This window comes from Mastigoproctus giganteus, chromosome 12 (assembly GCF_048544385.1).
Source record: "Mastigoproctus giganteus isolate SK-2022 chromosome 12, ASM4854438v1, whole genome shotgun sequence".
Classification (NCBI taxonomy): domain Eukaryota; kingdom Metazoa; phylum Arthropoda; class Arachnida; order Uropygi; family Thelyphonidae; genus Mastigoproctus; species Mastigoproctus giganteus.
In genome coordinates this window covers 171,668,209-171,691,481 of record NC_143586.1, presented here as the reverse complement: position 1 = coordinate 171,691,481, position 23,273 = coordinate 171,668,209, and the positions used below count along the sequence as shown (strand labels likewise).

The 23,273-nt window shown below is 37.9% G+C and overlaps 1 protein-coding gene across 2 annotated transcripts in view; it reads left to right on the top strand.

Moving 5' to 3' along the window:
* Nucleotides 1–11,226: 11,226 nt before the first annotated feature.
* Nucleotides 11,227–23,273, top strand: part of LOC150077596 (uncharacterized) — an 84,689-nt gene continuing 72,642 nt past the window's right edge. For both annotated transcript variants that reach the window (XM_090386664.1, XM_090386663.1), the window contains exon 1: nucleotides 11,227–11,863. In XM_090386664.1, the coding sequence (XP_090242790.1) occupies nucleotides 11,312–11,863 (552 nt within the window). In that variant the 5' untranslated portion in view covers nucleotides 11,227–11,311. The remainder of the gene's footprint in view (nucleotides 11,864–23,273) is intronic.

Here is a 23,273-nt window from a genome sequence, read left to right as displayed (position 1 = left end):
GATATTTGCCTTTAGCCAGCGGGTAGTTAATTACTGGAAGAAACTTCCATCTGTCGTTGTGGAAGTTGATAATTTAAATAAATTCAAGGAGGAACTGAACAAACTGTCCTTGAGGTTGTCCAGACAAGCTGTACTTGCTACCTGGGAGTCTAAAACGCTGATGGAACTGGTATTTGGGTGACATTCAAGTCAAGTGGACCCAATTTCAACAAGTCCGGATGGTCTGTGACAGCCTCCATAACCAAGTGGTCAGGAGCGGGAGTATAGTAGCACACGCTTCCTGAATAGACCGGGGTTCAAGCCCCTGACTGTTAAATATGGTCGATCTGCCAACTTGCACTGGACTAGCATGGCAGATTATAGTCCATTTCCCTGAACATGAATTATTGAGGAGGCTTCCATTCTGCAGTGGGTTGATAATGGCTGCAGTTTACCTTTTTTTTTTCATTAGGTGGTGTATGACTCATCAATCGGTGCAATACCACCACTTTGCTTATTGGAGGCTTGAAGTGGTGGAAACCATCTTTAGTCTCCAGAGCTAAGTTCCAGCCAACCCTTCCCCATTTCTTCCATCATGCAGTATGACTGATGACTTTTGAGGTTATGATAAACATCATGGTAAGATCCAATCTTCCTTACATTTTGAGGGTACAGCTGTAAAACAGTGTTCGCAGGCTGCCCGCTAGTTAGTACACCGGACTGGACCGGGCCAAACCTATTGGTAACTCTCTAGGAGGCTTCCGGATCAGCTAGTGTATAATCTTGCTACCTCTACTCTGCCAGATAGTGAATGGAGGGAGTCCAAGTAGTGTGTACGTGGGGGGCATTGTTGAGGCCACATTATGACAAGGATCTGGGTATATTCTTACCATGTGTATGCCATACCCAAAATTTTCATTACTTCATACAGCATGTCTCCCTCCCACTTTTTCTTACTATTGAATACACTATGAATTGTCAAACTAATAGAGTAAGCTTATCTTTGAAAAGATCTAAACCTCCCAAACACTTCTTAGTTTATTTCACAAATATACGTGGTCTCAATTCTAATCTCAACGATGTCCATTTCCACTTGCAATCTGCCAAACCCCATGTACTTTTTCTGACAGAATCTCAGTTAACGGTTGATTCAACTACTGCTCATCTCAGTTGCCCAAATTATTCACTGTATGATTCCTTTCGCACTCAAATGTGGTACTTGTGCATATGTCCGTTCCGATATTCCCTGTCAGAGACTTGGTAATTTGGAATCTCCTCTTTTCGATCTTCTCTGGCTTAAAATCTCTCTACCTCATTGTGTCAAATTCATCTGTTGTCTCTACCATTCTCCCAACTTATCTAATCACTTGGAGCTCTTTGACTTCCTCTCTTTGCAACTTAACTTTCTCCAGTCTGACTTTCCTAGCAGTGAGGTAATTTTCCTTTGTGATTTTAATGTTCACAACTCCAGCCGGCTTCTGTTTTCTAGTCACACCAACCCAGCTGGTCAAGATGCCGAGGCTTTTGCAATTACTAATGACCTTGCACAGATTGTTCATTTATCTACAAGAATACCGGACAATCCTAACCATACAGCCAACGTGTTGTTTGGCATTACAACAATGCAAAATTGGATGACCTGCAAGATTTCTTTTCTTTGGTCAGATTACTGTTTCAAAACTTCTGATGTCAACATTTGCTCAGATCGTGTCAGTGAAATTATTCTTGTAGGAATGGAATCCTTTATTCCACACTCCACTTTAAAATCTCATCCTTTATCTGAAACTTGGTTTTCCAATAAATGTGCTGAGGCTGTTCAAGAGAAGAACTTTGTATATTGTCATTGGCTTGTTTCCAATTCTTCAGTTTCATTTTCTGCCTACACCAAAGCTTGCAACAATTGTAAAGCAGTCATTAATCAGTCCAAAGAAAATTTTGAACAGACTAAGAGTAGAAAACTTGCTTCTTGCTCTAATGGTAGCCAAGCATTCTGGTCTCTTTCCAAAGCTATTGGCTGCAATTTTGCCCATCTCTGCTCCCACCTCTGTGAAAACCAGATGGTTCTGTTGTCACTTCAGCCAAGGATAAAGCTGACCTGCTAGCATCCCATTTTTTTTCCAACTCATGTATTAATGATCTTGGTAAAACACCTCCCACCATTCACAGCATGCTCTGTTCAATGCCTCCTATGGTCTTCCGTCAAAAGGATGTCAGAAAGATTTTTACGAATCTTGATGCTAAGAAAGCTGCAGGTTCTGGTGGTATTTCTTCACTTGTTCTCAAAACCTGTGCTCCTGAACTTACTCCTGTTCTTTGCCGCCTTTTTTCACTTTCTTATTTCAAAGGTGTGTTTCCTTCTGCTTGGAAATTTGCTCATATCCAGCCAGTTCCTAAAAAGAGTGACAAATCCCCCCCATCCAATTATCATCCCATTGCAATTACTTCTACTCTTTCTAAAGTAATGGAGAAATCAATTAACCGCCAACTCTTAAACTACCTAGAAACCTTCCGCCTGGTCAACTATCACCAGTATTGAGTCCATCAGTGTCGATCCACTGGTGATATTCTAATTTATGTTACAGATTTATGGACATATCCAATGGAAAAGTTCAGTGAAACACAATCAGTTGCTCTTGACATCCCAAAGGCTTTCGATTGTGTTTGGCATAAAGGTCTTCTAAACAAGCTTCCATCTTATGGTTGCCTACTGTTTTTTGTAAATGGTTATCCAGTTTTCTCTCTGATCGCTCACTGGGGGTGATGGTAGATGGCTATCTGTCTTCTAACGTCTCCAATAATGCTGGTGCCCCCCAAGGTTAATTTCTCTCCCCCACTCTCTTTCTCTTGTATATTAATGACCTTCTTCTCTTTGACTGGAAATCCTATCTGTAGTTTTGCCGATGATAGCACATTGCATTCCACTTTCCATTTTGAGAAACCTTGCCATGCTCAGTAAGCTTTAACTTCTCGAATATCTGCTGCCAGTTCCTTAAATGCCAATCTCCAGGTAATTCTCCAGTGGGGCAAAGACAACTTAGTTGATTTCAATCCTTCTAAAACAGAGTCTTGTCTTATTTCTTGCAAAAAGGATTCTTCTGCTACTATGCTTATCTTTGGTGACACTCCAATTTCTAGGCAAAATGATATATCTTTTTTGGGGATTACCCTGACTTCTAATCTGTATTGGCACAGGCACATTACAAATATTGCTTCCTCTGCATCTAAAAAACTTGGTTTTCTCTTTCGCTCTCGGCGTTACTTTTCTTCCAAACAGCTGTTCACTCTGTACAAATCTCAAATCTGCCCTACCATGGAATGTTGTTCTCACATCTGGGGTGGTGTCCCTAAAACCTCTCTCAGTCTTCTACATTCCATTCAGAAGAGTGCAGTTAGGTTAATTAATGACTCCTCTCTAACAGAGTCTCTCCATTCACCGTGTCATAGACGTACTTTTTCTGCATACCTTTTGTACACATACTTCCACGGGCACTGTTCTTGTGAATTGGCTTTATAATTCCCACTCTCTCTTTCAAAACAGTCTGAACACATGCTGCCGCCAGCCAACATCCATTTAATATCCAACTTTCAACCCACAGAACCAACTTTTCATCTTCATCATTTATTCATTCAACTGCCGTTTTCTGGAACAACCTTCCTTCATACGTATTTCCTGAAAATACAGTCTGCAGAAGTTCAAATCTAATGTCAACATATATCTTTTTTCGTCTTCTCAACCTCCCACCCAAGCACGGTACTAAGTACTATAGGTCTAATACCTCTCATGTTTGGGGTTTTCATAAAAAAAAAAAAATTTTGGAGGGAACGGATGGGTGAAATGAAAATTTTTTTTTTTTTTTGGCTGATGCTGTATAAGCTTGCTTTCTTGCATCACATGCCCCTGCTAATGCTAATATCCTGCCTGTAGATTGCCTTAAATGATCACTTTTTGTATTTACGGGATAAAATCAAGTTTCCAGGAAAAATAAAAGATAATGGTGAAAAACTGTTGAGAGGAATCAATTCAATGTCCTGGTCTAACAGAAACAGGCAAGTGATAGTGCTCTTTTGGAACAAGGGATGTTTTTCTTAAAATCTCTTAATGCCCTCATACCCTAGACTGCACTCTGAAATCTAACTATCCGTTTTGGTTGCGCGCATAGTAGCAGTTATAATCATCATCGCCACATTGGGTGGAAAAGGGCCCAGGTTCGAATCCTATCAATGACAGGAGAGACTGCTTCTACAGAGATGGGATACACTTAAACAGAAAGGATGCAAGAATATTTGCTGATGCTATCGAGGCAGTGTCAGGTGGGTCGGAAAACTGCTAGCTTGGGGGGATACAAGGACTAATATAATAACAGTAGCCACTGGTGGAGATGAAACTGATTCTTGCACTGCTTCTATTGGAATGAGCAGCAGTCTGAAAAACAAGATGCAGGGTATTTCAGAGACTGCTGGGAGTCATTGTGGTACAAGTAAACACAAGGGTTGTGTTGGGTAGAGTAGCTAAGAATAGGAACAGGTGCATGTATACTTGCATGTACACCAATGCTAGGAGTTTAGTAAATAAATTTGATGAATTTAAGGTATTGCTCAACATCAAAGGCAGTATTGTTGGGTTATCAGAGACGTGATACACAGATATAAGGAATGCAGAACTGGAATTTGGGGAGTACAATGTGTACTCCCCAATGGAGGCACTGGTTAACCAGGAAGGATAGACAGGATAGGAAGGGAGGAGGGGTTATGCTGTTAGTTAAGAAACACATAAAATCTAAGGAAGTGAAGCCAGTCGACATCGCTTAAATGGACAGTGCAGTTTCGAGTCAGTTGGTGTGACGTAAGCATTGGGAGATCAAAATTGAGAGTAGGAGTGTGTTATCGGCCTAATGACTCTGATGAGTATAATAAGAAACTGTACAGGGAAATAGAGTGGGCCAGTAAATCAGAGGGGATTTTAATTTCCCACATATTGACTGTAATTTGTGGGTTGGTCACTCACACACTAGCAAGGCTTTTTTGGATTTATTGGATGATTGTTTTCTACATCAGCATGTTCAGGAGGCCACTAGAGGGAGTAATACTTTTGATCTGATTATCAATAGAGATTCTTCATGCATTAAAAATCTGCAGATAAAGGAACCACTAGGTGGCAGTGATCACAGTGTGCTGAAGTGGGATTTACTCAAAGAGGTAACTACCATCAGGGGTAAAGGGAAGGCTTTTTTCTTTCATAAAGGCGACTACGGTGGTCTGAGACAGTATTTAAATTCTGTATGGTGGGACCAACTGATGATATTATGAACAGCAAATTCAAAATGGGAAGCATTCAAAAAATTTATCTTAAAAGCTACTAGGCTTTAAGAAATATTGTTCGAGGTTTAGGCCTAAATGGATGTCAGATGAACTAATGAGACATATGGCAGAGAAGAAAAATGCATGGGATACATATATAAATTAATGGGTGACATGGAAGCCTATGATAAATATAAGCTGGTCTGTAACCAAGTCACAAAGGAGATTAGGCAGGCAAAGGCAGATTATGAGAAATACTTGGCAAAGGAATGCAAAGAAAAACCTTCTAGAGTTTACCTATGTAAACTCTAGAAGGAAAAGGATGAATCAGATTGGTCCACTGGATATTGATGGTTCAACTGTTGATGATCCTGCTCAGGTGGCTAACAAACTAAATGAGTATTTTGCATCTACATTCACATTCACCCATGATTCATGGAGGGGAATGCCAGAGGTGAGTTAAACTCTGGCAGTGAGCTAGATGATTTTCTAATAACTGAGAGGAAAGTGGGGGAGAAATTGTTGAAGATAAACATAAAAAAGGCACCTGGGGGTGGACAGGATCTATCCAGTTATATTAAAGAAGGCAGCAAAGGAAGTAAGCAAACCCTTAGCCATGAGAACTTCTTTGGACTCAGGGGAGGTACCCATGGACTGGAGATGTGCAAATGTGATCCCAATTCACAAAGGATGATCAAAGGGTGACACAAATAATTATAGACCTGTTAGTTTAACTTCTGTTCCAGGAAAATTAATGGAGGCACTGGTTAAAGAAGCACTGCAAGATCATCTAGACAAGACTTCAGGTATAGCTTGGACAAAGGAACTGGATGCAGGGAATAACTTTGATATCATATATTTGGATCTTAGAAAGGCCTTTGATACTGTTGCACATGGAAGACTGCTGTACAAACTGGAGTAGTGTGGCATTGGAGGCAAATTGCTGTGATGGATAAACGGATGGTTAAGTGGGAGAAGACAGAGAGTGGTAATCAATGGACACTGCTCATCGTGGACTAATGTTATTAGTGGAGTCCCTTAGGGTTCAGTGTTGGGTCCATTGTTGTTTTCTGTATTTATAAATGATATTGATGATGGTATATCAAGCTTAATGTCCAAGTTTGCAGACGATATGGAGGTTGGCAGGGTTGTTAAGGACACTAATGACAGTATGCTGCTGCTGCAGATGAGCTGAGAGGTGGCAAATGAAGTTTAACATTGACAAATTTAAAGTACTACATATGGGAAGCATTAACCCCTACACTGACAGTGGTAGAGAACGAAAAGGACCTGGGGGTAATTGTGCAGGCAAAAATGAAGTTTTCTGAACAGTGCAGACGGTCTGCAACAGTAGCTCATGGTGTCTTGTCAATGATATGCTGGAATTTTTCTGAGGAAGTGATTATGCCCTTGTACAAGGCAATGGTCAGGCACACCTTGAGTACTGCATACAGGTCTGGAGGCCTCATTTTAAGAAGGATGTAGAGCTGTTGGGACGAGTACAGAGAAGGGCAACAAGATTAGTTAATGGAACAAAGGGTTGCTCTTACAAAGAAAGTCTTAAATTTTGCAAATTATAGTGTCTGGAGACTACGCACGTGCGAAGTGATGTGATTGAGGTGTATAAAGCCTTGAATGGTTTGAGCATGCTCAATGCTGATGGGAGTCTTCATCTTGCTTAGAATAATCACCTGAGAGAGCATAAATTCAAATTGAGGAAAGACAGATGTAAGAAAAATGTGCGGAAGTTTGCCTTTAGCCAGCGGGTAGTTGGTTGGTGGAACAGACTTCCATCCTTTGTTGTGGAAGTTGATAACATAAATAAATTTAAGGCTGAGCTGGACAGGTATTTGGAATGAACGGAGGGGTGAAATGGGAGCGGTTTCTTTTTTTTCTGGCTGATGCTGCATAAGCTTGCTTTCTTGCATCACATGCCTCTACTAATGCTAATGATATATGGAACTTTTATGGACTTTTTTCCATTTTATGAACACAGTTTATGGATGCAACAATTTCGTACATGGGTGGCCTTAAGACAGTTATTCATTGTGGCTGATCAGGTATACCCCTTCATGGTGGCTGTCTTTTGGCACAGGTGTGTTCAGCAGGATAATATGCCCTGCCACATTGCTGGTATTGTTCAAGAATAATTCACAGAAAACAAAAGTGACATCCAGGTGCTTCCTTGGCTTCTAAATTAACTGAACATTAATCCCATAGAACATCTCTGGGATTACCTGGATAGACAGATCTGGCATTTTAATCCTCCACCATGGACTATCACAGGTCTACAGGATGCAGTAGTTTAGACCTTATAAAGTCTCTGCCTCACCTGGCTGGGCTATTGGCAGCAAGAGGAGGATATACCCATTATTACATAATTTGATAGTATGAACTAGAGCTATAATGCTCAATACATTCTATGTTGATATCAATATTTGTAAAAGAATGAGAGAATTCTCAATATGATACGTAGAACACTTCTGTATGATAATCTCCAGAAATTAAAACGAAAACAATTAAAAAATCGAAAATCTTACATACAGTAAGAAATAATTAAAAATTAAATGAACACAATTAAAAATTCAGTAAAAAATTAATTTAACGAAAAAAATTGCAAAACGTTTTTTAATTTCTGGAGAGTATCATACGGAAGTGTTTTATACAAAGGGTACTAGGAAAGTTTTGCAATATGACGCAACAATGAATCACAGGAAGCTGCTTGTTGCTGCATGTTGAGACATGTTCATACGTGCATAGTAGCCGCCGCGCCAAGTCGATGGGCTCAGTTATTCATTAGTAGTGAGAGTGTAAAGTGCTTGCGATGGCATCGTGGTCACGAAATGAGATAAGGACAGTTTTGCGGTATAATTTCGTGCGTGGTTTAACCATAGACCAGTGCTTAGAAGAAATGACTCTTGCACTAGATGATGATTGTCCACATCGTACAACGATATTCAGGTGGTATAGAGAATTCCAAAGGGGAAATTTCACTCTGGAGGATTCTGAGAGGCCGGGAAGGCCACGAACGTCAGTTACGGAGGAAAACGTTACTGCTGTGAGGAAAATTCTTGACGAAAACAGGCGAGTGACCTACCAACAGATAGAGGATACTTTGAGCCTAAATGCACCAGCAATTCGTTCGATTCTGCAAGATCATTTGCACGTGAAGAAACTTTGTTCTCTCTGGGTGCCGCATCAACTGACTGAAGAGCAGATGACACGACGTGTGACTTGGTGCCGGGAGATGTTAAAAAAGTTTGATAAGGGACAATCTCGGTATGTGAACAACATCGTGACAGGTGACGAGACTTGGCTGTACTATTACGATCTGCCGACCAAGGCTCAAAACAAAGTTTGGGTCTTTGATGATGACGACACACCCGTAATTGTCAGAAAATCCCGATCTGTAAAGAAGAAAATGATAGCTGTATTTTTCAAATCGAGTGGAATTGTGGAACGTGTCGTTTTGGACACGCAGAAGACAGTCACAGCTAAGTGGTATACTGAACAATGCCTGCCTAAAGTCATAGGATCTACGAAGAACCTGCGGCCAAAGTCAAGAATGGACACCTGGTACCTCAATCACGATAATGATCTAGCTCACCGCGCCAAAGCCTGCACCGAATATTTGACCACGACAGGACTGAAACTTCTCGAGCACCCTCCCTACAGTCCAGACCTTGCTCCCTGCGACTTTGCACTGTTCCCGCATGTGAAAATGAAGCTAAAAGGGAGGACCTTCTACGGGCTTGGGATAACGAGTGTGCTTTACTCCCTAGTGAAACTTGGCAGAACTGGTTTAAAGATTGGTTTCGGAGGATGGAGAGGTGTATTGAATGTAGAGGAAATTACTTTGAAAAAATTAAATAAACAAAGCTGTATTGCAAAACTTTCCTAGTACCCTTTGTACATCTGGTGAGTATGGGCTTGGCACACCCAGGGTCCTGAGCTGGATATCATCAATTTTCTCTTTCTTGGTGATTTCTTTCTACTTCTCTCTCTCTCTCTCTCTCTCGGGTTAATTCAGAAATTTTTTTTTTGGCTGGTGCAGCATAAGCCTCAGGCTTCCTTGCACCATATGGCTAATAATTATAAATAAATAATATTGAGGTAAACTTCTCTCATTCCTTTACAACTATTACGTAATATTACTCTTCTTACTTCTTACTTACTCTTCTACTTCTTCTGGAGTTATTCCTAAACTATTCATCTGCATTCATAGATAGCTAAATTTTATTACTTGATTTTTCATTTTAATTTATATAATTTTTATTGGCTGAGTTAGTTGGTTTGCTGGACGAAAAACTCAAATTTTCGGGTTTTTCGTCCTAAAACAGCAAATCGACCACAGAACACATGCAGTTTACAGATATAATATATATGGTGCAATATGAACTAAGTTGCTGGTGCACCTAAAACCCTATAAACAACAACAACTAATTTATATCTGAGTGAATTATTTTGTTATTATTAAAGTCTTCATTTTTCCTATGGATATTTCCACATTATACTATATTTTGTTTTTTTATTAAAACTAAGCAACATTCTTCTTTTCTGCCATTAGTATAATGTGGAAATAAATATACTAATTGAAATACTGAGCAGGTCATGGGTATCGTCAATGATATACAGGAATTTTTCTAGTAGGGAAAGGAGGTAATTATCCCTTTGTATAAGGCAATGGTCAGGCCATGCCTTGAGTACTACATACAGGTCTGGAGGCCTCATTTTAGGAAGGATGTAGAGTTGCTTGAGAGTGTACAGAGAAGGGCAACAAGATTGGTGAGGGGAACGAAGGGGTCCTCTTACCAAGAAAGGCTTAAGTTCTGCAAATTGCAGCAGCTGGAGACTCAATCAGATCATCTGCGAGGTATTATTATTATTATTATTGGCTATATGGTGCAAGGAAGCCTGAGGCTTATGCTGCACCAGCCAAAAAAAATTCCTGAGTTATCCTGAGAGAGAGAGAGAGAGAGAGAAGTAGAAGGGAATCACCAAGAAAGAGAAGAATAATTATATCTAGCTCAGGACCCTGGGTGTGCCAAGCCCATACTCACCAGATGTGAGCCCCTGGGGTTAAATGTGATTGACGTGTATAAGGCCTTGAGCATGCTGAATTCTGATGAGATTCTTCCTCTGAGGGGGCATAAATTCAAATTGATCACAGACAGTTATAGAATAGATGTGCAGAAATTTTCCTTTAGCCAGCGGGCTGGAACAAACTTCAAAAACTTCAATCTGTTGTAGAAGTTATTATTATTATTGTTAGCCATATGATGCAAGGAAGCCTAAGGCTTTTGCTGCACTAGCCAAAAAAAAAATTTTTTTGAGTTACCCCTGAGAGATAGAGAGAGACAGAGTCAGAAATAGAAGGAAATCACCAAGAAAGAGAAGAATGATGATATCCAGCTCAGGACCCTGGTTGTGCAAAGCCCATACTCACCAGACGTGAGCCCCAGGGGTTAATGAGGGTAGTTGATAGCTTAAATAAATTCAAGGAATAACTGGACACACTTTTAGAGGGAATAGATGTGTGGCTAAAATACCATTTTTTTTTGGCTGATACTACATAAGCTTATTGCTTTCTTGCATCACATGCCTCTACTACTACTTATGTTTTCTGCATATCAGGTTATATTTAATTTTTTATTCTAATTCCTTTATTTATTGTAATTACTTCATTAATTAATGACTCCACTATCAGGCGGAAGAGGGTTGGGGTCACTCAGTCTCGTTCCATTAGTTACTTCTATTTTCTCTGTTTTGATTATGAATTTATTTTTTGCATATCATGATGATACTTCAGTTGTTACCGTATGAGTGGTTTAGTGTTATTTACGACCAGAAGATGTCAGCACAGTTTGTTATCATTATCACTAGAGGGCAAGTGATGCAATTGCTTAAGGCTGAAAGCAAACTGAGGTATTTAGACAGCAGTCTCACTTGTTGCGCAGTGCGGGAGGTGTGTGAGAAGTGGTAGTGCATTCGTCTTGCTAGAACTTTTTTTTTTGTCATCCCTAAGGGTAGCCAAATGTCTGCACAAGAGTTTCCTCCTGATGCACCAGCTCCACGGCTGTGCCACTTAGTGAAATGGACTGATTTTGATGGTTATGGTTTCAATCTACATGCCGAAAAATCACGACAAGGGCAATATATAGGCAAAGTTGATGAGGATAGTCCAGCACAATATGCTGGCCTAAAGGAAGGGGACCGTATTATTGAAGTAAATGGAGTTAATATTGCCAATGAAAATCACAGACAAGTTGTCGAGCGGATAAAATCCATTCCCGACGAAACCAAATTGTTAGTTGTTGATGATATTGCTGACCGGTACTACAAAGAAAATAAAATAGTTGTGAAAAGCACTCAGTCGAATGTTGTCTATATAAAAACGCCAGTTCCTCGTCCTGCCGACGACTCCCCTAATGTTCAAAAACATCAGCCAGTCCAGTCTGAAAATACGCCTTCTCCTAAACCATCATCAAGCCGTAGTACGTCGTCACCCGAACATTCTCCTGCTTCACATCATAATATCAATGGAATAAAAACGTATCCTGAAATGAAAAATGAGCAGCCTCAAAAAGTAAGTGTTTATATATATATATTTGGGTAGAATAACTGAACGTACGCATCTCGTTTTCCAGATAGTAATTTATTTCTATTTGAAATGGTGAACGCAGTACGAGGACTCACCGCTTAAATAATCATAAATACATAATTGCCACAAGGGTAAATAACGTAGCCGTTAGAATTAGTTTAATTGTCAGGCTAATTTTATAAACGTGTGTGCATTTTAATGTGATAGAAAAGATTAATGAATGTCAGTAACATCAAAAAAATATTTCCACGAGCAGCCTTGTACAGCCTTCGGGTAAACATACGCATGTGTAATCCACCAGATCACGAAGACAAAATAACTTACAGTACCTCCCCAAAATAATGTTTAAAATATTATGAACGATTAAAAATTACGATTTAATCCCCTTCCCCAGTTATAAATCCTCGTGTGAAACTACGAATTCGTGCTCTTGCCCAAGTATTTCCGAGCTTTCTTCGTCCTGTACTTAATTTTTTGTAGTGATGTTCAGCGAATGCAAGTTGTTGAATAAAACGAACTAAAATTTTCCCCTCCAGAACATAAAGCTCATTTCAGCCATCTCCATATTAGTGACAAAAGGGTATTACAATATTCATCTAATCTAAAATACCCTTTTGCTTAACATATAATTTTCACAAAATGGCATGTCACCGTGGGTACAGAAGTGTTTGTCCGTTCTTCCACTGCCCGACAGAATACAGACCAAGCCCTCACCAACAGCACCACCATACTGTCACAGTAGAGTGTTTTTGCTTCGAGCGGTTATATATTAACAGATTGGATTATTAATTGACAGCTCTTGTTTATGTTTCAACGTTGGTGGGGAAAATAAACTTAAATTCTTCTGAATTAAACACCTGTGGACCCTTTTTTTTTTTTTCTTTTGAATCATAATGAATGTTTACTTTAACTTCCATAAATTGCCACATGTTAATTTATGGAGTTTAGGGTTTCAATTCAACCACAAGATTTGTGATAATCTTGGCCACGAATTTAACCATTGCTTGTATTAATGTTCTTTTTAAAAGGAAAATGAAGATTTAACATAGTTGAATTTGAGTTATCCAATTTGTTGTTTTAGACACGTTAGAACTATCATTCTGTGCGCTTGTGATACCCTTCAATGTATGATTGTCCTGATTCATTGATCAATGAATAGTGTGTAGTTATATTATAAGAAATGTATCCTGTAGTTTTATACAAAGACATAATAATCTAGCATCTTTTTAGATGCATTTTATATCTCTAAAAAAAAAAAAAAAGTAACCAGATTCGTATGATGGTTGGAAAGTTTCAGTTATCTTTTGGTTAGATACCTTGGCCTGTTATTGGTGATAATGCATCTGACATGTTGATAATTTTTCTTGATATGACAGGAATGCAGTTTGGCAACATGGTGAGATATACTCAGTTCATTGCAACTGAAACTATTCCATAAGCATAATTTGAAATATTAACCATCTGAATGAGATTATGTTAATATCAAAGCCTCACTGTTTGTCAACACTTGATTATTTTAATGCAATATTTTTGTTTCTCTTTTCACTACTAAAAAATGCTGTTTACATGGTACTAGGGCCCCTCCCCACCATACAGAATTCCATCCTAGTGAATCTAGTGTTTGCCCAAATCCAAATGGATGTTAACTTTACTACTTACATTTCCACACTCCATTTTTAAAAAAGTCAGGTTTAAATACTAAAAGCCCAGAGAATTCAGACTCTTCAGTCAGAACTGCAGTCTGATCTGAGAGGGAGAGAGATTCTAGGTTTTATTAATTAACATGCAGTTCAGCCTGTGACACACACAATCATAAATTCTCTCCCATATGGCAAGTTTGTAATAGCCAGAACTTAAATGATATCATTCCTCCCCCACATCCATCGTTCACACATTTGGTGCAGTGGCTGGTTGCACTGTCATATTACAAATGCATAGTAGCAAATGTGCAACATTGTTGGATATTCTTATTTGCAAAGATATTCAGATATACTCGTGCATTCACTGTGCTCTCCAAAGGGTTAAGGGGACCAAGGTATGCCACAAAACATGCCCCACACCATTACACCCCCTCCAGCAGCTTGTACTGTCAGTACGCAACTTTTGTGTGGTATATGTGCATTCTTCTGTCAGTGCTGACAAATATAAATTGGGACTCAGATCATATTGCTTGCCTCCCCCCTTTGTGTTCTTGGTGCCAACACAACTGTATTTTCTGGTTAGTTCCAGAGATTACCATGAAATAATATTTTGCTCACCTTTCCTAATTCTCCTGTGCCCAGCTATTGGATGCATTGGTCTCATGTGCAACCCTTTGTATGATAAATTGTGTAAAGATAGTATTTATGACTATATCCATTTATATCTCTGTAATACTTCATACAGATAAGCAGCCTTAATCTTAGAGCCCCAAGGCAATTGCTTAGATCACTGATAACCCAGATCTGCCCTACATGCAAGTTATTTCTCCATGCAATGCAAGAGATATCTGAGAATTATTGTGCAAACATAACCACAAACATCTCTGAGTCTTGTTCAATGTATATGAACCAGTATTTGATGTAATAGTTATTTTCTTTTCTTAACATGTCTTTTGTGAATTTTCCATTCTTGCTCTACTTGTTTGTCTGACTACAGTGAAAGTTGTGCTGTTTCAGTTTTTTATTCACTTTATATCTGGCAGTGCTGTTATTAATTCTCTTTCTTGCCTATGCTAATCAAGCTACCACAGTATATGTTAAAGCTTAGTAGTAGGGGCATGTGTTGCAAGAAAGCAAGCCATTTTAAGCTATCAACTTCCACGGTGACAGATGGAAGTTTGTTCCAGCAATCAACTACCCACTGGCTAAAAGCAAATTTCTGCACATCTATTCTATAACTGTCTTTCCTCAATTTGAATTTATGCTCCCTCAGGTTCGTAATCTGAGCAAGAGGAAGAATGCCATCAGAATTGAGCCTGCTCAACCCTTCAAGGCCTTATACACCTCAATCAGATCACCTCTCAGGTGCCTAGTCTCCAGACGCTGCAATTTGCAGAACTTAAGTCTTTCTTGGTAAGACTACCCTTTTGTTCCCCTCATCAATCTTGTTGCCCTTCTCTGTACTGTTATTATAGTATTGTTCAGTATTTATTTCCAGGATAATACAAAAAAGTAAATGTCTTGAATGAAAAATTAAGTAATTCTTTTAGTAATTAAATCTTGTAGTCATATTCTGACAATAGCATACCATCTTAGTAGGAAGTTATTTTGCTGCAAGATTACTCTACCACTACATAAAGCTTTCTCTTATAGTCTAAATGATTATCAGCCAGTGAATCTATTTATACAAACCAAGTCACCAAATAACCAAAGGTCAGGGAATGACCACCGCATATCCCCAGAGCAATATGGCCTTAGTTGCTAATGCTCCTAAAAACCAAATAACAAACAAACAAACCAAGTTTCTAAGTTATTCTTAGTAATCTTGGCCGAAAAACTAGTCAGTCAAAAAATTTGGCATCATTAGTATGAAACCTTCATTATATTCATTTGATTTCTCTCAGGTTAGGTAATGTTAACATTGCTATTTCAGGTACATTTGAATTTTTTTCTTCTAAGTTAATATTTTTTGTAATTATTTTTATGTAGCATTCTAATAATTAATAATAATAAATTAAATTTTTTATGGCAACTTCAAAAAAGAAAGGTGTTGGGATCTATAGTAGGACTGAGAGTTGAAAAGGTTGCAAGAGTTGAGAAGATAAGATACTTATTCATCTTGTACTTAATTTCTGTAATATTTCAAGAACTACACATAAAGGAAGGTTGTTCCAAAGAACAGAAATACAAGAGATAGAGGAAAAGTTAGTTAGGCGAGCTAGATTTGAAATGTGAATGTATGTGGGCTTACTGATACTTGTATTTGGACTGGTTTGGAAAAGGTGGAAAAAATAAGTGTCCATGGAGATATATACAAACAAAGATTTCTGGCAGAAACTGAATGCCTTTATGACACAGTGGAATGAATTTGTAAGTGAGGGATCGTTGATTAACTTAGCTGCTGTTTTCTACGGAATCCAGCGGTTTAACCCTTTCACTGGTATGTTCATAGATCTGTGTTTCTTGTGGACTGTGGTAAGTAATGCATAGATCTATACTTTTGAGGGTTGCTACAGACAGTATGTTTCTTTTAATATATGGTTATACACTTGTATACAAAAGAAAAATGAGTGTGCAAGTTAATTTTTACATTTTTTTTTGGTTAAAACTGTTTCTACATATATTAGGTCTAATTTTCTATAAATATAAAGAAACTCATTTATGTTTAGTCAATGTTTTATAACTAAAAGATCCGTCCAGAGCAGAAAAAAGAGTTATGGACACTTCAACAAAAATAATCGCTTCATGTGCAAAGGAGCAGTTCACGATCCCAGAGTATATTTATTTTGTAAATATTGTAATTGCTGTTTTGCCCTTTATGATAAGCAGACATTTAACTGTTCTACTAGCTTCTAAGAAAAATATAATGTTGTCAAGGCAAAGAAGTTAAATAACATAAGGAAAAGAAGGTGCCGCACAGATAAATGAACAATTAATCGAGGCATGGATAATCAAGATTCTACTGTAGCATTGAAAATCAGAGGAGGAAGAATCATATCTGTTATTGTTTTCCAATGTGGGCTTAAGCTAAAATTGAAGAATTTCTGTCGAATTAAGATCCAGAATTTGATTAAATACATAAATAGTGGAGAATATTGCCACATAAAAATAATAACTTTTTTTTTTTTTAATTTTAACTTTATTTTTGACAATTTTACTGTACAATTGGATAATAAAGTCAAAAATATGAACAAATTAATACTTTAAAGCAGCAGTTCTCAAACTACTGAGATTTACGGACCCCCTTCAAAAAAAAAAAAAAAAAAAAAAAAAAGGTTTCCTGAAAAGAAAATTCAAAGTTTAATGTGTGAAACAACTTAATTCTATTCTTTTTATACAGATACATAATAATAACTTTATTTATCAATTTGCTATACATAGAACGAATAATTTGAAATATGTATACAATTATATACACTAATCTTATCGAAAATAAGTAATGTTCTATGATGGAGTTGTGATTCTATCAGCTTATTTTTTAAGAAAATAAACACATTACTTGATACCTTCTGAACATTTCGCAGACCCCCAGTGGTCCTTGGACTCCAAACTGGGGGTCCACGTACAGTTTATTGTACATTAAATAAACTTTGCATTTTATTCTCAAAATTCCAGTCAAATATTTGCTCCACAGGGGCCCACCCCTATGAAAATTCATAGCATGGGAATTCCACAATAACCAATTCTAAATTTGTCACGAAAAATGATAAAGGTGCTGAACTCTTTCTCTTATGTGGGAACAGTATTCTATGGTAGGATATGTTATTTGTATATAGGCAGCAGCTTCTCACATAAAGTAATCTGATACTGAAACAAAAAAAAAAAAGCTCAAGTTTCCCATCCAAAGCTGAAGAAAACAAATATGCAATATACTAAGAGAAGCCAAGAATATCCCCAGTAAAGACATGTAATCTTGTGTAGAAACCTAAATCTTATTAAAGATGAACATAATTGCAGCTGAGTCATTTATTGAAATAAGAGAAAACGTGGTTTTTAAAAGAATTGAAGTTAACCAGTTGTTTTCTCTATTACAGAATTACCTGTAATTCTCTAATCGAGATCAGCATTAATTGTTGGTGATATTTGAATAACTCTGTGTGGAACAGAGTTGTTGAACTGGACAGAAGAATGTCTCATCAACAAATTATGGATTGGATTTACATCAGTGGAAGATTATATGTCGGAGTGGAAAAGACTAGATGAAAGAACAGAAACTGCAGCATTACGTGAAGGCAGAAGACAGCCATCTACCATTATAGCAGTCAGAGCAAAAATTGGCCTAATTGCAAAATTCAGAAGACAGATAATGGCAGCTTATTTAGAAAAAAACCTTTATTGCAAAACTTGTTCAAAGACTTAGGAATGTTGAGAGCAATTTCTTGAGTTTCTCCCAACTTTAACATTTAACTTGTCTACAGATTCGTGAGCCAAGGTGCTATTGATGAACTAGCACTCATGGAATCCATACTGGTGTTCATTAATCAAATGGAACATTTCGAGACTTGAAGTGGAATGAGACAATAATTGAAAGGGAAGGATTTGTCACCCTCATTAAGAATTACTGATCGTAAGCAAAGATACTAGTGAAATAAGAGAAAGTGTAAACCTATAGCATGAAAGGATCTAATACAAAAGTTAACTCTGGAGAATGTTTTGAGAACAAATGGAAAAATTCTGTTAGTAAACAGAGCAAAAATTTTTTGAATCCTTTTCTAGAAAACCAAGAGGCACTGTGAAAGTTCAGTGTGGGGATTTATCAGACATTAATGCAAGAATTAAGAGAAAACATAAGATGCTAATAAATCAGCTTTATCTTTTAGATGAAGATGCACATTAACTATTGCTGGGTGTTGTATATATGTTAACATGGTTTCTTGAACATAAAGGAATACTGTACTTTTAATTAGTTTGTAATTCCTGTGTATTTGTTTTCTATCATTTTCACATGCTTGAAATACTCACTTGCTGGCAAGAAATTGATAATTCATTGTTATCAGTTGCATAGTAGGTTAAACAAATTGTTTGGGTATGTTTTTATTTTGCATTATTTGTCCTTTTTAAATTTGGAAGCAATGAAAAGGTGTTCCATCTCTGGATTTTTTTTTTTTTTTTTTCCCCTTTCATATGTTTTAGCCAAAGCTCTTTATAGTGACCCTCTTTTTAATGTCCCACACGCATTATAATGTCTTATGTCATTATAATGCGTGTGGTCCCAGCCAATTTCTCATTAACCTAATGCTATTTTATGAACAATAGATATAATGCCCTTCCGATATAACGACTGTTTTCTCATTCCCCTGCAGGGCCAATATATAGACAGCTTCGACTGTATCCCAACAGTATCTACATTTGATGTCTTGACCAGCATTTTGAATTCATCAAATTTATTTACTATGCTCCTAGCATTTGTGTACATGCAAATATATGTGCACCTGTTCTTACTCTTAGTTACCCTGACACAGTCCATATATTTACTTGTTCCACTATGACTCCCAGCAGTTCTTGGCACCTTGCTTCCAGGCTGCTGCTCATTCCAGTAGATGCAGTGCAAGAATCACTTTCACCTCTGTTTTCAGCTATTGTTAATCTATTAGTCTGTGCATCCCTATCCTCTCAAGCTACTTAATACTGCTTCGAAAGCATCAGCAAATGTCCAGTGAGGTATGTAGTTTGCGTGATAATGCTCAATTGTACGGCTTGTGTAATGTATTTAGGAAGGATAGGGGAGATAGAGGGGGTGGTGGGGTAATGCTTCTTATCAGAAGCAGCCTTAGTGCGACGATAGCTTTCCCGGATTCTGTTGTGAGATAGTTGGAAACAAAGGTATGATGCGAGTAGGAGTAATCTACAGACCAGGTGATTGTGAAGATTATGACAAAAGCCTGTGTCAATGTCTTATTATGGGTGATTTCAATTTGCCTCTAATTGATCGGAGTAAATGGGAAGGAAACTCGACATGGGGAACAAAATTTTTAAATCAACTAGACGACTGTTATTTGTATCAACATGTCAGGGAAAGTACTAGAGAAAAGAATATCCTAGACCTCATCATCACCCATGAATCAGATGACATAACAGGGTTGACAGTAGAGGAACCAGTAGCAGGAAGTGATCTCGGAGTTCTACGGTGGATGATGACGAGAGAGGTAGCAGAAGTAAAAGGCAAAGGAATGGATTTTAATTTCAGAAAAGGAAATTACGATGCCTTAAGGTACTACAAGGCCTCTGTTAACTGGGTACATATATCATGCAGAAAATGAATACATTTGAACTGTGGTACGCTTTTAAAACATTAATCACAGATGCCTTGAATGCGTATATACCATTAAAAAAAATACTCCACGAGGAGGGTTCCAAGTTGGATGAATAGTGAAGTTGCCACATTACTTGAGCAGAAAAAGGTGGCATGGAAAGGTTACAGAGCAATAAAAAGTACTGAAGCCTATAACAGCTACAAGGTGATGTGTAATAGAACCACAGAAAAGGTTCAACAGGCAAAGGCAGTTTATGAGAAATCACTAGCAAACAGAGCAAAGAGGGGGGATAAAGAATTCTTCACATATATAAATGCCAAGAAGAGCAGGACAAACCAGATCGGACCTTTACGTAAGGGAAAGGGGATAGTATTAAATACACCAGCTGCCGTTGCAGATGAACTCAACAGTTATTTTGCATCAATATTTACAAATGAAAAACCTTTTGTGGCAATGGGAAATTATGGGAGCGAAGTTAAAAAATATGTACAGTCTGTCCTCGTATAGCACGATAGTTGCGTTCCTAGAAACCCTCGTGCAATGCAAAATCGTGCAATATAAACAACAGGCCCTATGGGAAAAGTGGGGTTAGGTGCCGACCACCCAAGATTGAACACACATTTGGAACCAAAACATTACCAAACAATAAATAATCGGGTAATTTTAATCGTTATAAAATACTTACGTATTTTATAATACGTAAGTATTATAAAATACGTAAGTATTTTATAATACTTACGTATTTTATAATAAAATACGTAATAAAATATTGCTAATGCAATATTGCTAATGCTTTTGCTTCTATCGTAAGCAAACTTGCTTTTTGTTTGATTTTCTATCCAAAGAGATGACAGCCGTTCCATCTCTTCCAATTCTTTGTGTCTTAATCTAATGGATTTTAATTACACTTTGAGTTGTTCCCGCTATGAAAGTTGTTTTTATTTTATCTGCATTCTTTGTAATTCTCGGGTTTGCCTCATTTAGGTCTGTAGCACGTGCAATATCACATGGTCTTTCATTTCGCTCAAAGCGTTTCACAATTTCATATTTTTTCTCTATCGACAGAAGCGGAATGGCCATAAGCCTTACGGGGGAAACCACGGTGGGCCGGAGGCCGGTGTGATTTTGGCCATAAACCGTAGTATGAGGCCACTATAAATTTTCCCGGGTAAGAATTTTTGAGCCAGTCCGCCTCTGTTTATCCATATTGCTTTTTTTTCTCTCTCTGAATCTGCAGTGTCTTCGCCAGGACGCTTCCTTTTCACACCTTTTAAGTACAGTATTTTACTATTTTTTTAGGGAATAAAGCACAATTACAAAACGAGAAGGCACGCTTGATACACATAAACAAAGCTGCGCGTGTGTAGCAACTGAATAAACAACACTGTAAAGCCCGAGATACACTATTAACACCTCACATTTTACTAAAGCAGATTTCTAGGGGTTACTACCATAAAACAATAAAAACAATTTCCAGTTGCGTTTCTGCTAGTGGAATCTGTTATAAACTGGTAGTAAACTCCATCTAATTGCATTTGCGATTATATCGATAGCTGGAATTGTGTTGGTTTTTACGTTATTATGGTGAAATGTGTTTCCCCTTCACTGATATAAAACACAAATACATTTTCAGAATCTTCTTCGTTCCTATCGTGTTGCGTTCAGTTGGGGTGATTCCGCATTCGACTACCATTTCTTGTAAACACAAAGGCGAATCGTGTATAAGCGAATTCGGTTCGTGTTATATAAGATAACGTTCCCCTATTTATAAATCGTGTATGATCGAATTCGTGTAATGCAAACACGTGTTATACGAGGACCGACTGTACAGTGAAATTTCTCCTAACGGACACCTCATTAATGGACATCTCTCTACAACAGACATTTTCAAATTCCCCAACTCACCTCCATTGGTTTTAACGTGTTTGCAGCTTCTGTCTAGCGGACATTCTCTGTAACGGACGCGGACAGGCAATCTGCACTGTTTCGTTTAGATTAGCACTTAATTTGATCTCCCCATAACGGACAGCGGGCAAGTTCACGGCCCTTTTTCTAGGAACGTTTCTTCCACGTATTGCCTCAATCGTGTGTTTATTTTCTATTTCCAATTCTCTGAATTTTATCAAGGTTTACGTCGCGGTTCTAAACCCGTTTTCAAGAATTTTAAGGCACGTGTAAAACTTCTGATGAATTCGGTGTGTGCAGAGGGGGGGGGGGGGAATATGGTCCGCCTTTCGTGTTTTCAGTGTCGTGTGAAGTGCACAATGTCTTCTCGTAAACATTTAACTTTAAAAGATAAAGTCTAACTCATTAATGCGTATGATCGGCAAAAAAATAGTGTTCGCAATCTCGCTGCAAAATTCAAAATCGAGAAGACGCAGGTAAGCAACATCCTAAAGGAAAAAAATGAACTGCTCAAACAATTTTGGCAACACGGAAATGATCAGGTTCAAAAATCATTCCCGAAAATTGTTGGACTTCAAATTTGTCGCGCACGTGCTAAAAAAATTCCCATTAATGGGCCTATTATTAGGGAAAAGGCTTTGGAGGTTGCGAAATCTATGGGAGTAAATGAGTTCAAAGCTTCTGTGGGATGGCTAGACAAGTTCAAAACTCGGCATAAAAATTTCTTGGAAAACCGTAAGTGGTGAAGGTGGATCTGTTGATACTGGGGTTGTAACAGAGTGGACCGTCAAATTGGAAGATTTATGTCGTGATTTTTAAACTAAGGATATTTACAACTGTGACGAAACAGGGTTGTTTTTTTTAAAGCTCTTCCTGAAAAAACAATGAGTCTTAAAAACGAAAAGTGCCAGGGCGGAAAAATTTCTAAGGAACTATTATGTACTATTGTACTACACAATAGACTGTACTATTGTGTACAAATATGCTGGGAGACTTTGAACAACCTCTTGTTATAGGAAAACCACAAAATCCTCGTTGTTTCGAGGGCATAAAGTTGAATCTTTTGAATGTTGACTGGAAGTCTAATAAAAAAGCGTGGATGACACGAGATATCATGAGCGAATAGATAAGTCACTTTAACCAAAACATGATTCATCAAAACAGAAAAAGTATTCTTTTCACGGATAATGCTGCATCTCACCCGCACATTGAATTGTCCAACATTCAAATCATTTTTCTATCACCAAACACATCTGCAGAGTGTCAGCCCTTGGATCAAGGGATAATAAAAAATTTTAAACTTCACTACAGAAAACGTGTTTTAAGACATCTCATTGCAAACATGAACGATGTAACATGTGCGAGTGCCCTTGCAAAGAAAATCAGCATCCTAGATGCGATTCAATGGATTTCCTCTTCAGTAAACGCAATTAGAAAACAAACTGTCGTGAACTGTTTTGTAAAGTCTGGCTTCTCAAACGCAAAAACTGAAGTTGTGAACAGCAATGTGGAGCACCAAAAAGAACAAGAACTTCAACATCTATTGATAATGTACGATACTACCGCTGCAAGTGACCCTGGCTACAAAGATATAGA